This window comes from Hyperolius riggenbachi, chromosome 11 (genome assembly GCF_040937935.1).
Source record: "Hyperolius riggenbachi isolate aHypRig1 chromosome 11, aHypRig1.pri, whole genome shotgun sequence".
Classification (NCBI taxonomy): domain Eukaryota; kingdom Metazoa; phylum Chordata; class Amphibia; order Anura; family Hyperoliidae; genus Hyperolius; species Hyperolius riggenbachi.
This window is the reverse complement of record NC_090656.1, coordinates 113,366,731-113,383,130: the sequence shown is the minus strand read 5'-3', so window position 1 is coordinate 113,383,130 and position 16,400 is coordinate 113,366,731. Positions and strand designations below refer to the sequence as shown.

Sequence of the window (16,400 nt, the reverse complement as noted above, 5' to 3'; positions counted from 1 at the left end):
TTGGCACTACTCTCCATCTCCAATAATAAATCCTTGGTACTATTCCCTATCCATGTTTAAGTAGTATCCCAATGTAGACCCTCACCAACATAAAATATAGTTCACTCCTAGCAGTCACCCGACTGTAAATCCAATTATTATTAAATATTTGTAGCCCTACATGTCCTAACAATACCCCCAACATAAAATACTATTCGCCCTTCATGTTTCAGAAGTACCACTATCCACTAACAGAAAAATTATTCTCTCTTCACTTCCTAGCATTCTCCTCACTGTAAACCCTAGCAAGGCAAGATGCTATTTCCCCTCCATGTCCCTCCCCAACATAAATTACTCTCCATTTTCAGGTCCCCAATATAAGCTGTTCCTCACAGAATACTATATACTGACGTTTGTAACAGAGGCACCAAAACAGGATAAGATTCATTAAAACCCATTTAAAAAGAGGAGGTAGTAGTGGACTTATTCAATTCACTTTTTCTCTAAAATATAATTTTTTATCTTCTGTTTAAAGCCCCTTGCGTAGAACACAAATTCACAAAGTGGGCCGAAATTGATCCCAGGGACAAAGTCGCGGGCCGACCTCAATGTCTAGTGGCCGCTTCTCCCCTTTAAAAAGTTCCCTAATAGCCCCCTCAATCCTCTATACAGTTCCCTGACAATTAGTGGTCCTCCCTCATCTATACAATTTCCTGATGTTTAGGGGTCCTCCCCAACCATATACAGTTTTCTGGTCTCTGGTGTCCCCCTCCTTCCCCTATACAGTTCCCTGGTGTCTAGTAGCCCCCTCCTTCCCCTACACAGTTCTCTGGTGTCTGTCTCCCTCCTCATATGGCTTCCCTGGTGAGCTAAGGATTATCCTCCATTATAGCTTCTCTGGTGGTCTAGAGTGGGCCAAACATAATCCAAAGTGGGAAAAACCACTTGAGGGCCAAATCTGTTGGCTCTGAGGGCCAGATTTGGCCCACGGCTGGAGTTTGACATGTATAGTGTAAAGTCACTTTTCAGCCCCCTCAATTGAAAGTAGTAGGTGAAAATGTACTGCCAAAACTATTATGAGTATTTTCTTGCTTGGTGGTGGCATAAAAGACATTTTTTTTATAAGATGTGAAAATATCACCTAGGACAGTGGTTCCCAACCTTTTTTGACCTAAGGACCACTTCAGCATCAGGCTATTCTTCCAAGGACCGGGCGGATGCAAGCGTATGCGGGGCTGGGGGTGTTATTGTGTGTGTGTGTGGGGGGGGGGGGGGGGCAGGGTCATTACATAAAGAAGTCCTGGCAACACCAGCCCTACCTAACCACTATCTTCATCACCCTCAGCACTTTGGAAAAAATGTGTTTGCACTGCACTGGGGCTGCTGCATAAGCCACCAGCACAAGGTACATTTGGTGGGACAGGTGGTGTGAAGGGGGTGGGGGGGGGAGTACTGCCTGGGCTTCCTTATCTATTGACACAGTAATTTCCTCCCCTCACTTTTACCCTTCCCTCCCACAGTCCCTTTACCCTCGGTCCCCACACTCACTTCACCCATTCCTCCTCCCCACACACACACTTCACACTTCCCTTCTCCTCACACACACAGACAAACACTTCCCTTCTATACACACACACACACAGGGCCGGATTTCTGGCAAGGCCACATAGGCCATGGCCTAGGGCGCCAGAAATTTAGGGGCGGCTCAGTGAGGGGCAGTAAAGCTGTTTTATGCAGCCATCCCTATCTACAAGGACAGCTTTAACCTTTGAACTCTCTGTCCAGTACTAGTGTCATCCAAAAAAGTCCTGTAAGCGCTATACTGCAGGTACACATCAGCCTAACTCACATGGAGACACAATGGGTCCATCATTAATGAGATGGGAAACATAACATAAAAGTTGTTAAGGAGAACATAACTTATAATCTATACGCATATTACTGAAATAGCTATTGTCTGTGACATCCAATGATAGAAAGTAAGATTTTTCATTGGGGCACGGAGACAACAACCATACAGATGGTATACTGTAGTTGGCCTTGGGCGGTAAAAAGTATAAATCCGGCCCTGCACACACACACACACACACACACACACACACACACACACACACACACACACACACACACACACACACACACACACACACACACACACACACACACACACACACACACACACACACACACACACACACACACACACACACACACACACACACACACACACACACACACACACACACACACACACACACACACACACACACACACACACACACACACACTTCCCTTCTCCCCACACTCACTTTTACCCTTCCATTCTTCTTCCCTCTCTAGCTTCCAGCATCAGCTGCTCACCTCCATGCAGACTGAACTTTAGCAAGAGACCGGAGAGTCCCAGTCATCCTCACTGCTGCCACCTGGTGTCCGTACAGACAGAAAGCATGCTGCATTACAAATAACAGACACTAGGTGGCAGCAGTAACAATGGCTGCAGACGATTCTTCTCTAAGGCTTCCTGCAAACTTCACGTGACACTTCTCTCTGTACTGTTATTTATGACAGATGGCAAGGCCCAGGTCAGAACAGCCTGCGGCCCAGTAGTGGCCCGCGGCCCAGGGGTTGGGGACCCCTGACCTAAGAGAATCAGGCCTATTATCTTTATGCCAATATAATAGTGTAGGAAGCAATGAAATTGGCTCGTTACCAGCACACAGAGCTGAGCCAATTTTAGCAGCAACCGATCGGCAATACCATGGAGCACACCGATGAGAGATTGAAATGTATGCCCTGGCTGGGATAAGAGGCTCCAAACACGACATAGATTATCTGTGTGCACTAGAAGAGGTTTAAAAGCAGCACAGCAAACTTATTGCTGGCGATGCAACTTGCAGCTCCATAGTAATGGCTGGCAATCACTTTGTGAATTCATGATGTGCCATTGCAGATGGGGTGTACAGTATTTTTGTTCCCTTAGAACCACAGACAAGTTTTCCTAATAACTGCAATAAATGAATGCAGCAATAGTGAGTTATGTTCAGCGGATTTGTGAAATTTGAAATAAGATATTTTAGAAAGTCATAGTTGTCTGCAAATCAAATGGGAAAGGTGTTGTTTCATAAAATTAAATTACAAGATGGCTTGTATAGTACTGACAGCTCTTCATTTTAAAATTAAATCTTTGGGTTTATTTTATTCATAGCTCCTGACATCATATCGACACTTAATTCTCATGCACAATCTCAACTGGAAATTGTGCATTAACCAGCTTCAATACTTAACAGTCACTCCTTAAAGAGAACCCGAGGTGGGTTTGAAGAATGTTATCTGCATACAGAGGCTGGATCTGCCTATACAGCCCAGCCTCTGTTGCTATCTCAAACCCCCCTAAGGTCCCCCTGCATTCTGCAATCCCTCATAAATCACAGCCACGCTGCTGACAAACAGCTTGTCAGAGCTGGCTGTGTTTATCTCTATAGTGTCAGTCTGCTGCTCTCCCCGCCTCCTGCAGAACTCAGGTCCCCGCCTGCATCCCTTCCCTCCCTCCTGATTGGAGGGAAGGGATGGGGGCAGGGACCGGAGCTATGCAGGAGGCGGGGGAGCAGCCGAGACTGACACTACAGATGTAAACACAGCCTCACAGCACGGCTGTGATTTATGGGTGATTGCAGAGTGCAGGGGGACCTTAGGGGAGTTTGGGATAGCAACAGAGGCTGGGCTGTATAGGCACATCCAGCCTCTGTATGCAGATAACATTCTTTAAACACACCTCGGGTTCTCTTTAACTGATGAATGTTTAAAATAGGATAAAAGTAAATCTCATAGCAGCTTAAAATTTAAACTAATGTAATTTTTCATATCTTTACCATACTTTAATTGCAAAAGTAAATATTTCATGCAATAGTTAATATCTTTTCAAAGTACAGTCAGTCTCTTATCTAAACATTATTGTTAAGATAAATACTACATAGGCTTAAATAGTGCTACTATAAAAGAATCATTAATAAATAGAATATGAAAAACGACAATACTTTATGCCAAAATTAATAGTATGAATGAATGAGTAAAGTGACAGCAAATACAACTAATACACCATAAATATTATTATTATTTAGTATTTACATAGCGTCAACATCTTCTGCCGCACTTTAAATAGTATATATAGTCTTGTCACTAACTGTCCCTTCGAAGGAGCTCACAATCTAATCCATACCATAGGCATATGTCTATTGAAGTCTAGGGCCAGTTTTAGGGGGAAGCCGGTTAACTTATTTGTATACTTTGAGGTGTGGGAGGAAACCGCACTGACGGAGGAAACCCATGCAGACACCGGGAGAACATACAAACTCCTTCCAGAGGTTGACCTGGCTGAGATTTGAAACGGATCCAGCGCTGCAAGGTGGGAGTGTTATCCACTAAGCCACCGTGCTGCCCACCCAATGTTATGCAATTCTTGTATATAGTGTGAGGTCCAACTGATGGCATTGTTTATCTATACCAGAATTGATATATGCTTGCTTACGTCCATTGAGGTCGAACTATAAAATTAGGAGCCCAGGCTGAGATTTTTTAACCATACAAGTCCAGTTTAAACAAATCTTAACCCATTCAGGTTCCGTCATTTTCATGTGAGAAATGTTCACCTCCCATTCATTAGCCTATAACTTTATCACTACTTATCACAATGCACTGATCTATATCTTGTTTTTTCCGCCACCAATTAGGCTTTCTTTGGGGGGTACATTTTGCTAAGAGCCACTTTACTGTAAATGCATTTTAACAGGAAGAATAAGAAAAAAATGGAAAAATTCATTATTTCTCAGTTTTTAGCCATTATAGTTTTAAAATAATACATGCCTCCATAATTAAAACTCACGTATTGTATTTGCCCATATGTCCCGGTTATTACACCGTTAAAATTATGTCCCTATCACAATGTATGGCGACAATATTTTATTTGGAAATAAAGGTGCATTTTTTCCATTTTGCATCTGTCACTATTTACAAGTTTAAAATAAAAAAAATATAGAAATATTTCATCTTTACATTGATATTTAAAAAGTTTAGACCCTTAGGTATATATTTACATGTTTTTTGTTTTTTTTTATTATTGTAATGGTTTTTTTTTTTATAGTAAACATTTTATTTGGGTAGTTTTGGGAGGGTGGGAGGTAAACAATAGATTTATAATGTAAATGTGTGTTAATTTGTATTTTTTTTTCTTACAGGTGTAGTATTACTTTTTGGCCACAAGATGGCGGCCATGAGTTTGTTTACATGACGTCACTCTAAGCGTAACACACGCTTAGAGTGACTCATCGGAGAGGGAACGGCCAGAAAAGGCGCAGCTTCCGAGAGAAGCTGTCGCTTTTTCAGCGGGGGAGAGGAATCAATGATCGGGCACCATAGCCCGATACATTGATTCCCTGGCTACTGAATCCGCGGCCGGGAGCACGCGGGAGCGCGCATGGTTCCTGGACGTAGAAACTACGTCCAGGAACCAAAATAGGTTAAACTGTGAAACATAATTAAAATATACTGTAAAACATAATTATGTAAAGGTCCCCCCAGTATATAAAGTTGCTGGTCTTATTTAAGTGAAAAATGATAGATATGCTGTCCCGTTTTAACTAATCAGATAAAGCTATGAATGCCGTAGTTATAATCATATATTGAAGCTTCTTAACCATTTACCGCCATCCTAACGTATTAAAACGTCATGCTTACCGCTATTAACAGCAACATGACGTTTTAATACGTCGCGCATTCCCGCCGCTGCTACCGCCGTGTGTCCGCCGCTACCGCCGCCATTACCGTCGGGATCCCGTGCTGGGCGATTGGGGAAGAGGACTGAACAGTCCTCTACCCAATCGCAGTGCCTGGAGTGAATGGACGTGACCGCGAACAGCGGCTACGTCCATTCACATAAACAGGAAATGTAACAGTTTAATAAAGTGTGTAAAAAAAAAAAAAAAAAGTGAACACGTCCTATGAGTGTTCACCAGCGCCATCTTGTGGCCAAAAAGTATATTACACCTACAAAATACATACATTTTCAAGTATATACACATCATTAATAAAATTACACTTCCAACCCTCCCCCCAAAAAAAAACACTTGTAAAAAAAAAAAAAAATCAGCTTAAAAAAAAAAAAAAAATAGTTGCCTTAGGGACTCAGCTTTTTTTATTCTATATTTTATGGGGGAAAATTAATTTTAATTTATTACATAGGGGCTTGTAATTATGGCCAGAACAAACAGAAAAATAACCACTTATATTTCAAAATAATATACTGTCGCCATACATTGTGGTAGGGACATAATCTAAACGGTTTAATTATCGGGACCACTGGGCAAATAAAACGTGTTTGTTTTATCCACAGGAGAATGTTTAATTTTAAAACTATAAAGGCTGAACACTGAGAAATAATGATTTTTTTTCTTTTTTTTTCTGTTTTTCTCATTAAAATGCATTTAGAATAAAAAAATTCTTAGCAAAATGTACTATCCACAGAAAGCCTAATTGGTGGCGAAAAAAACGAGGTATAGATCATTTTCTTGTGATAAGTAGTAATAAAGTTATTAGGGAATAAAAGGGAGGAGCGCTGACAACTGAAAATTGCTCTGGTCCGTTAGGATAAAAACCCTTGGGGGTGAACTGGTTAAAGCAGGATTCTCACCATAAAAATCAAATTTCAACAACAACTGGTCTGAGTGTATTAAGTGATAACAATGCTAATCCTGCGTTCAAAACTTTTTCTGCTGTTATGGTTTGGAGTGATCACATATTTTAGGAGCACTGGCCCTTTAGTAGTTGGTGCCAAACAGTTGCATGCTGGGGGTTCTTTTTATCTATAATAATAATAATCCTCCTCTTTCCCTTATTTCCCTGTGTAGCTGCTTATCTGAAACATGATCCTTTGCTCATTTGTGTTTACAAGCAAGGGTGAGGTGACTCAGCGTTTGGAGGAGAAAAGAAAAAAAAGTTAAGGGAAGAATGACATCAGGATTTAGCCTAAACTATGGGCAAAAGACATGGCCCCACCAGGAACAGAATTCTCTTCATTTACTATATAAAATTCACAGAAATCAAAACGTGGACAGTACAATACATGTGTTATGTAAGTAGATCAGGTATTTATCTACTTATATATGTGTTTTTTCCCTGGCATAGTATGGCTAATCCTACTGCTTTAAGATTACAGCATGTAAAGATAGTGTGTGCAAATATCCCCTCCGCTATGGGCTACATCCCTGCAAGGAACCTCTCACCCATATCTTTAGGAGTACTTCATTATTTTTTATGATTGCTTTCCAAATATTTACTTACAGGTTTAAATAACAATATATATTCAGGTTAACTGATTTTTTTTTTAAGAGGAACTTTACTGAATATAACTTAATGAACAAAATGTCTTATTATTTACAATATTACTTTAGAAATTAGTCAGTGTTTGCCCACTGTAAAATCTTTCCCGATTTACATCCTTAAATGTATCACAGGTGACATCATAGCCTAGGCTGAACATCACTGGGAGGGAAGGCTTACATACTAATATACAACTATAGAAAGTGTTTCTGATGCTGAATAATTAACTTAGAAGTGGGTATCCTGAGTAATGTAGTACATTCCTCTGTATCTCGTAGTGCCTCTTTATCATTTATTATAACTATAAAGTTAGTTTCATGAACAAACTGCAAGTTCACAAAGGCCCCGTTTCTACAAGGCCTGAATCTGAGTCGCTTAGGTAAACCCTGCCATGTGGCCAAAGACTTGCCGCCCAGAACGCATGCCGTTGCAAATCTGGTCAGCATGCTGCACATTTCTGCAGCGCTCTCTCCAATCCCTAGCTGTGCATGTCACAGCTAAGCGATCTGGATGCGTGCTCGCATCACTTCAGTGCCGGCATATATCCTGCAAGAGGCATGCTGGCTAGTGGAAACCGTCCCTTACTCCCTGAGCACAAATTATTTACCCTCTAAGGAATGTAAACTCTGTATTGAGAGCCTAACTGTATTGTTTTCTGTATGTGTCAATGGCATAGGAAGACTTTCATTATACCTAAAGGTGGCTATACACCAAGCGATCTTGGTGGCTGATCAATCAAGAGACATTGCATGAAATCTTCTGGGAGTCTGCCTAGTAAAGCCGCCTCGCCACCCCACCACGTCCCCATATGTAGATGTACCCCCCCCCCCTGCATTCTTTACTCGTTCAGTTTCATCTGCTGTCCCCGCACTCTTCTTTATTTGCGCCCCATGTGGTTGCTGCTGTGTGCAGGTGGGGCCGTGTGTGACATCATGCACTCAATGTGCCATACACTGGCAACCATGTGGGGCGCTAATTAGGGTAGATGAGTGCGGAGAGACTGTGGTGGACACCGGGCAGGTAAAGTAATAATGCAGGGGCCCTGGGGGAGGGGGGAGTGTAACATCTACATTTTGTGGCCAGGGGTTTCCGTTGCATGCATGATTATTGCATGTCATTACCAACGTGCACCCAGTCAAGCATGTTGGCCTGAGATATTCCAGCATGGCCGGTTGATACATGAGACCAATTCGGCATGAATTTGGTCGGACTGTTGATCGGCATGCACTTGGTAGCACCAATTTTCAGTGGTTTAGGTAATTATTGAATCTGATGGTCGATCAGCCACCAAGTCTACAGATGTATGGCAACTTTAATGGAATCATTGATATCTTTTGGGTCACCCCAATTTTTTTCTGCGTATTTAAAGCAGACATAAACTCTAATATATAGTTGCTGAGAAATTCACTGTGTTTGTGTTGAAAAAGATTACACAGTCTGATTACCCCTTATCAGCAGGTGTAAATCAGGGCTGTTAGCTCTGTCTGAACTGTGTGGAGGTGTGCCCTTGTTCTAGGCTAATATGTAAACATTGGAGGTTAAGCCTCTCTGTGCTCCCAGGATACCAGGAAGTAAACACTGCAGGGTTTTTGTAAGATTTCTGTAAGTTGTAATTTTTTTTAAAGGGTTATTGTGTTGCTTATCTATTAGAGCAGAGAAGTTCTGAGTTTAGGTCCACTTCAACAACAAACATATTCAATGGCAGTTGCTTTATGCCTTTTTGAGGTTTTCATGGAAATGTGACATTGAACAGTCACTACTCCCGGATTTAGTACAATCCTGCAGTATGAAAGAGAGCAGACCCATCGCTCAGTTGCGATGATGTGGTGGGTGTATACATACTTTTTGCTTGTCTTGCAAAGTGCTTGCAATCCACTATGTAGCTGAACCTGTGGTGGAATGCCACTAATAGCTTGATAGTGAAGCTTCTAGTGAGCAATTTGAAGTCACCATAACTAAAGACTGTGAAAACAGGAGGGAAGGACATTTTAAAGGAAGCACAGCATTGTAGCAGCTAAATGACTCATATATATGTTATGTCCAGAACCTAAAGTGTGGCCAAATTGGGTTCTGGACGGTCAAAACTACAAGTGGCCGTGTCACTGCGGCCAATGTGAGAAACAGATTGAATCCTGCCGGCTCAGTTATTGTCCCCCAGCTCTGGATCCCCCCCTTCCTATGATGTCTGGGCTTCTGTCAGCCGGGGACACAGTCCCCAGCCCCCCCCCCCCCCCACCCCACGTCATTCGTTGTGGCAGAAAAGCAGGGATTTCCTGCAGAACGGGTGCTGGCAGAAGCAATGTCTGCAGCGTTCCCGCTCTGCTTTCCTGCCACGACGAACCACTCAGGGAGGGGTGCGCATTTGTCACCAGCTGCAGAAGTCAATAAGAGGGGGCGGGGGGAGGAGCCAGAGTCGGGGGACGGAGCTGGCAACATTCAATCTGTTTCTCACATTGGCAGGACCATTTCTAGTTTTGACCGGCCAGAACCCAAAGTGGACAGACTTCGGGTTCTGGCCGTAACATATATAATAAGAGCTAAGAACAGGTATTGTATCCTAATCTGACAAAAGACCTATTTGTGTATCGACACTTATATTCCAGCCAATGGACCTTATCACTGGAGCCCTCCTAACAATATATTTCAGCCTTGGGTGGAGTATTTCTGCATCTGTAATGAGTTGTTTTACTTGGAATGACAGCAAACATACCTTGAGAGAGTAAGCCAATGCGATGAAGCCCAGGCAGCAGAAGTTCAGATACACAAAGTTAAAGATGGACCACAAGTAATAATCGTTAACTTCCGTGGTTTCAGGAGAAATCTCTATTATGGTAACAGGATGCCCACTTTTCCCAGTGGGGACAGATACTGTGCCGGGGGGATGCTTGCACTTCTTCTTCTCCCGCTCCAGTGTGTGCTTACACTGTGGAAGAGGCCAGGTGCCATCTGTCTTGTATGACTTGTTATCCATGACTTACACAAGTACTGCAGGAAGCCTTTTCAGTGTTAAGCTTAAACAATGAGGAAGGTAGAACACGAGCCAGAGCCAAGATCTGCCCACAAGGAGCAAGAGAGGCTACAAAGACAGGGAAAGATATAATATAAAGAAAAGAAATAAGAAAAGTTGTAGGAAATATGACATGTCAATATGAAAGTAAAGAAACACAAAAGAAGTATGACTTCACATGTATGTTATTTAGGGGCTCATTCACAAAGCATATATCATGAATTATCTCGTCCTTACTTATTTTATTAGACTATAAGGAGAGAGTATTCTTTGGAAAAAAACAGATAAGGAGAGGTTAATGCCATTTGTCTTGTCTATTGGTGAGGGTTTTAAAGTGTATCAGAGCTGTGGATAAAGAAGATTTGATACTTACCCGCGGCTTCTACCAGCAGCATAAACACGTGTGAGTCCCTCGTCATCCTCCCGTGGTCTGTCGTTCAGCCGCTATCAGCCCTGGTAACAGGCTCAGTCAGGTCCAGTCTGGGTCTTTGTTGCATGCATGTGCAGTAGACCTGGACTGACGCAACTGAGGCAGTTACCGGGACTGATCGTGGCTGAACGGCAGACTGCGGGAGGACGGTGTGGGACGGGTTTATGCTGCAGGAGGAAGTTGTGGGTGAGTATCAAATTTTTTTTTATTTTTTTTACAGCTCTGGTTTACTTTAAACTACATATTAATTGTATGTATTTATACTTGTGTTGCTGGAAGTCATGATTGTACAGTGTGTTGAATTGCTTATGTATCTATGCTCCCCATTATTGTATGTGTTTGTACTATGTGCAGCGGTGCTAGGGAAGATGTTAGCGCTCTATAAATTTAAAAAAATACATTGTGAGTTTTTTACCTTTACATTTTTTTTTCCTGGAACAGCATGTGTGACAGTGTTGCATGTGGAATAGTGTTTGCTTGCAGCTCAGTCATGCGACTCTCGGCCATGTGCAATTCACTTTTTCTCCTAAGTTTTCTCCTAGGTGATATTTTCCCACCTTAGCAATAAAATGCCTTTTAAGCCACCAGCAAGCAAGAAAATACTCATAATAATTTTGAGTGCTAAATAGTTGTTTTAAATAAAATGAAAAATGATTTCCTAGGAGAAAACTTTGCAGAAAAACTGAATTGCATATGGCCCATAATGTATGAATATGGTAAAAAAAACGATCTTCATTATTCAAAATTTGTCCGGCAAAACTGCAAATTAATTAAAAACCACTAGTTCTCCCCAGTCTTCATCCAGTGTTTATCTGGCAGGTGGATGCAACTTGACCCGGTGTGGTAACTATATACATATAATTTGCATTGTCACTGACTTGCCGCTGTGCCTCTGATAACGCCCTTGTACTGTTTTCTGAGCATAGTATTAATATTTTTTACGTATTTGGTGGCCATGATATTACAACTCACTCTTTTTTTAGTAAAACAAGTGTGCCACACTAATATAGTGTTTACAGCATGTAAACCAGTTTCACATACTTCTGTGTTATGCCCATTATCTAGCTCCACTCCACTCCACCCATGACCATGTCCACACACCGCATTGGGTCCATGTCACCATTTGTGGGGCCACTGGAGACTGAGCTCATCACAGGCAAGATGAGATATTTCAAGACAATATTTGTTAATCTTTCTCGTTTTCTTGCTTGTTGTAAACATTTGAGATCCCTCATCTTTGCTATGTTGTTGGTTCTGTGTGCTTTGTAGCTTATTTTTGGAATTACTTCCTTAGTTTAAAAGCCCCCTCCACCATTGAACTCCCATCTAATGTAATCCATTAATGGCCAGCTTAGAGGTGGTGTGTTGGATGATAGGATGGAGTGGAGCCTATGGCGGCCTTAATTTACTAGCAGGTTTACTTTGTGGAATATACCGTAGTTTGCTATTAAATTCATTATACAATTCCTCAATATGAGCAGAACGTGAGAACTCCTATGGACCCTTCTGTGTAGAAATATGACTTTCAACAGAAGCTTTTGTCACATGAGACCTGATGTTTCTGCTCTTTGTGTGTAATGAGAGCCTAATGGATTGGATGTAGCCATTGAGCAATCATCATCTGATACTTGACGTTTTGCCAGATTGAATGATAATCATATTGTCAATGTCGTGCTTCTTTGTACAGAAGCTAATCTTTATGTACCATATTAATTCTCAGTAAGCTGTCAGCTGAGGTTGGCCAATAGCCAGGTGTTCCTGCAAATAGAAATCTTACCATTTAGTACCTACAGGTTCTACCATCATTATGAGAGAGTACTTGCTCAATTAAGCATAACTCTCAGTGTCTGGAATGCCCAATGACCATTTGATACCCATTTACAGCCTTAAACTGCTGGATTTTGAAACCATCACTGGTTTTATAGAGGGACGTGGAATATCCAGCTAAATCCTATGTATTTAATATAGCGTGATGAGCGGACACACCTCTTCCAAGTAAAAAGAAAAACAGTTCTATACGTGCAGCAATGGCTTATTTGTTATCATCAGACAAAGACACTGGAGAAGTGTAAACCAGAGCAAATATTGGAGCAACAACCCAAATTCTTGTTTCATTTACCAGCTGATACCGGTTTGGTTGCTGTGGGCCACTGATCCAATTGTCTGTGCATCTATGGATTAATGTGTCCATGCATGTATTTCTGACACAAACACATCAGCAGGGTGTTGTCTGCCCCCAACATGGAACAGTGAAAAATGGAGAACCGGTCAATTTTGTTGGCTTGGTGGAAGTGATCAGGATGTACTAAAATCATCAGTATGGCAATGTGTATAGGAAACTTAAAAGGAGACAAGGGAACAAGGTTGTGTGAGAAATGCAAGGTCAAGAAGAAGCAAAGTGAGCGAGGAGGTGATTATTATAGACAAGAATGTTCAATCTCCACTTCAAATGTAATTAATAGTGCATGAAAATAATTCACTGAATGAGGAGGCATCAAAGCAAGCAGGAAGGCTACTGGTGACTGAGGATAAAACACCTGTTTGTGCTTCGTAATGACTATTTCTTTCTGTTTTGCTTTAATTTTTACTCTTTCACACCCTCTATAGCCCCCATTCCCCAGTTCTGCAGTGTGATTCTGCAGCAAACCTCCATTCATTGTTGTGCTCTGGGTACTGCAGGCGAGATCAGAACTTGTCAATAAGCCTGCAGGCTATTGCACTGCGCCCAGCACCTCTCAGACCATTGATCTGTATCTAATGGAGCGATCAACAGCAGTAGGAACCTCGTAACATCTTAATGCATTCAACAGAGTGACACTAGTGCATCTACCAGCACCTCCCACCGTACTCCAGTCTGTCACTGCATCAACACACCAGAGTATACATAAGACACCACCACCAGCATCACATCGGCTGCTGCACTGCATTGGCTGCTCTCAACTATGACATCTCACACTGCACAGCTTTGCAATGGATCCAACACTTCACAAAGTGTGTCATTGCCTTTCAAGCATTGTAAACATCATAGCATAGTGACTCACTGTCTCAGCCAACAAGAAATCCCAGAAGATGCTCTAACACTGAAGCAGATATGGACCAGTAACTCCGGGGTAATGAATCACAGGCAGTACTGCAGTGATGATGGGACACTTCTGCCTGTATCCTATGTCTAGTTTCTGCACTATTCCAGTGACCCCTGCAGAACATCACACTGCATCCGTATCATCTTACTGTGTCCTGCATAGCATCAGGGTACCACACGATTGCTACTCACCTCACAGGGCTCTTGTTAGGACCACTCTAAGCGTCTCTCTGTGACAAGTGGGCATCCCCGGGGACAGAGTACAGAGAGGAGCAGCTGCATGACTTAAAACAAGAGACTGTCTGTATCAGTCAGACAGACTACAGAGGAGGAGGAGGTGGGAGGAGGAGGAAAGAGGGTGTCCAAGGATGCTGGAATGAGAGAAAGAAAGGGAGGAGGAGCAGTATGGGAGGGAATGCCACAGGGGTAACTACAGCAAGAGATAGAGAACACATGATTCATGTAAACATCATAAAGAAGAGCATTGTCCTTGTAACTGGGGACAGAGGAGAATTGCGGCCAGAGATAAATTTGGACCCCAAAGATTCTTCTCAGTTTATCATGCAGCAATAAAACTGTGACCTGCTAAACTAATATTGCTCAGTTACAGTATTCTTTTATTTTAATACTAAGTGTGTCCACTGGGAAAAGAATACAGCTTACTTCACATTAATTGGAATGTGACTATAAGGGCCGAGCCGACTAGCAATCGCAAACAAACATTTTCAGGCTTCTTTTACCCTGCAAATCCCAATTCCGATTTCCAATTCCGTTTTGCAATTTTCACTGGATGCTAGCAACACGAGAAGAAAAACACAGGAAAAAACGCAGCATGCAAGAGTTTTTTCAATTGCATCAAAATCAGAAATCAGAATCGCACATAGTGTAAAAGCGATTTTCATAGCACTTAGAAGAAATACAATTTTTTTCCTGCATGGCTTTAATCACAAATCGCTACAAAAATGCAAGAAGGCAGCACAATTGTGATTTCATTCAGATCGTGAGTGTTGTAGTGGAATCACTCTCACAGGGTCTCACTCATAGCGCTTTGCAAATAGCAATAAAGACTAATTATCAAGCTCACAGAAAGTACTGATAGTGGATCCAGGCCCTAAAGGGTACGGATGACCAGCAATAACAGCAGCATAGTGGTTAGCAGCAATCCCACGTTGTAGCAATAGAGTCCCAGGAACAAACCTCAGCCAGGACACTATCTCCATACGGTTTGTATATTCTCTTTATGTTCACATTTAGTTCTTCCAGGTAGTACTCCAGTTTCCTTCCATACCTCCACATGCTAGGGATGGATTTCATTGTCTTACAGCTCCTCTGAGGGAACGATAGTGACATGACTACTCTGCAGAAAATGTCACCATATATAACCGCAGAATAGTAATAATATTGATGAAAGCCTGTTCTGTCACACATAGGGGTCGATTCAGAAAGCTTTCTCTTCAATTATCTCATCATACTTTTATATCATGAGATATGGAGAAATACATCATGCATTAAGACATGTACAAGATGATAAATCATGCGATAAACAGATACTGGGTGCTTCAATATTACATGAAGTCTGATCAGTGAGTGAATTTGCAAATTTTGCGGTTATATGGGGCATTTATAACACGTTGAGTGGGGTGGCTACAAGCTAGACCAGTAATGTTCTCTCACCCTCCCAAGCAAATAATTAAACCCTTAGGGTATGTGAAACTCTGTCTGGTCAGTCTGTACATCTACACCATTTTAGGAACAGAACAGAGATTACAGTATCAGTCACACCCAAAGGTATTGACTAATATATGGCTACCTACAGTATATTTTTATAGTTAGCCTAAGGCCTCGTCTCCACCATAGCGAATCCGCATGCGGCGACGAGATGCGGATTCGCTTGTTACACTGAAGTGGCCGGGGCTGTTTCCACATGTGCGGCGTGCGGGAGCGATTTGGCGGCGGGCCAAATCTGCACGACGGGACCCACAGAATTCGCCTGCGTCGGGAATCCGTGCGAATCGCCGCTAATGTATTTAATAGTAAAAACGCATGCGTTTGTTACATGCGTTTTTACCCGCGATTTCGCGTGCGATTTCGCACCTTTTTTAATGTTATTTTGCCCTGGCAGTGTCATGGTTAACGCGAAATCGCGGGTAAAAACGCATGCGGAAACGCATCCGCATGCGTTTTTACAAGCGTCGGGACGCCGGCGAAATCGCGTCGCAACAGTGGAAACGGGCCCTTATAGTTTTCTCACTTGCTCTTAACACAGCGAAATGTCACCTGTTTAAAAATCACAATTCCCCTGCTAGTCATAGTTGCAGTTGTGCTCATATGTTTACATACCATGGCATAATTTATGATTTCTTAACCATTTTTCATAGAATATGAATAACACAAAAACCTTTCTTTCTCTCGTGATTAGTGGTTGGCTGAAGCCATTTATTGCCACACAACTGTAATTACTCTTTTTCAATTATAATCACTACACAAACTACCCAAATGTCCATGATCAAAAGTTTACTACTAATACTATG

The 16,400-nt window shown here is 42.1% G+C and overlaps 1 protein-coding gene across 1 annotated transcript in view; it reads right to left on the bottom strand.

The window, feature by feature from the left end:
• The window catches only part of IFITM10 (interferon induced transmembrane protein 10), a 34,911-nt gene extending 20,743 nt beyond the window's left edge, over window positions 1-14,168 (bottom strand). The window contains exons 1-2 of the mRNA XM_068259469.1: window positions 14,062-14,168; window positions 10,061-10,426 (exon numbers count right to left, since the gene is read on the bottom strand). Of these exons, the coding sequence (XP_068115570.1) occupies window positions 10,061-10,321 (261 nt within the window). The 5' untranslated portion in view covers window positions 10,322-10,426; window positions 14,062-14,168. The remainder of the gene's footprint in view (window positions 1-10,060; window positions 10,427-14,061) is intronic.
• Between the last annotated feature and the right edge of the window lie 2,232 nt (window positions 14,169-16,400).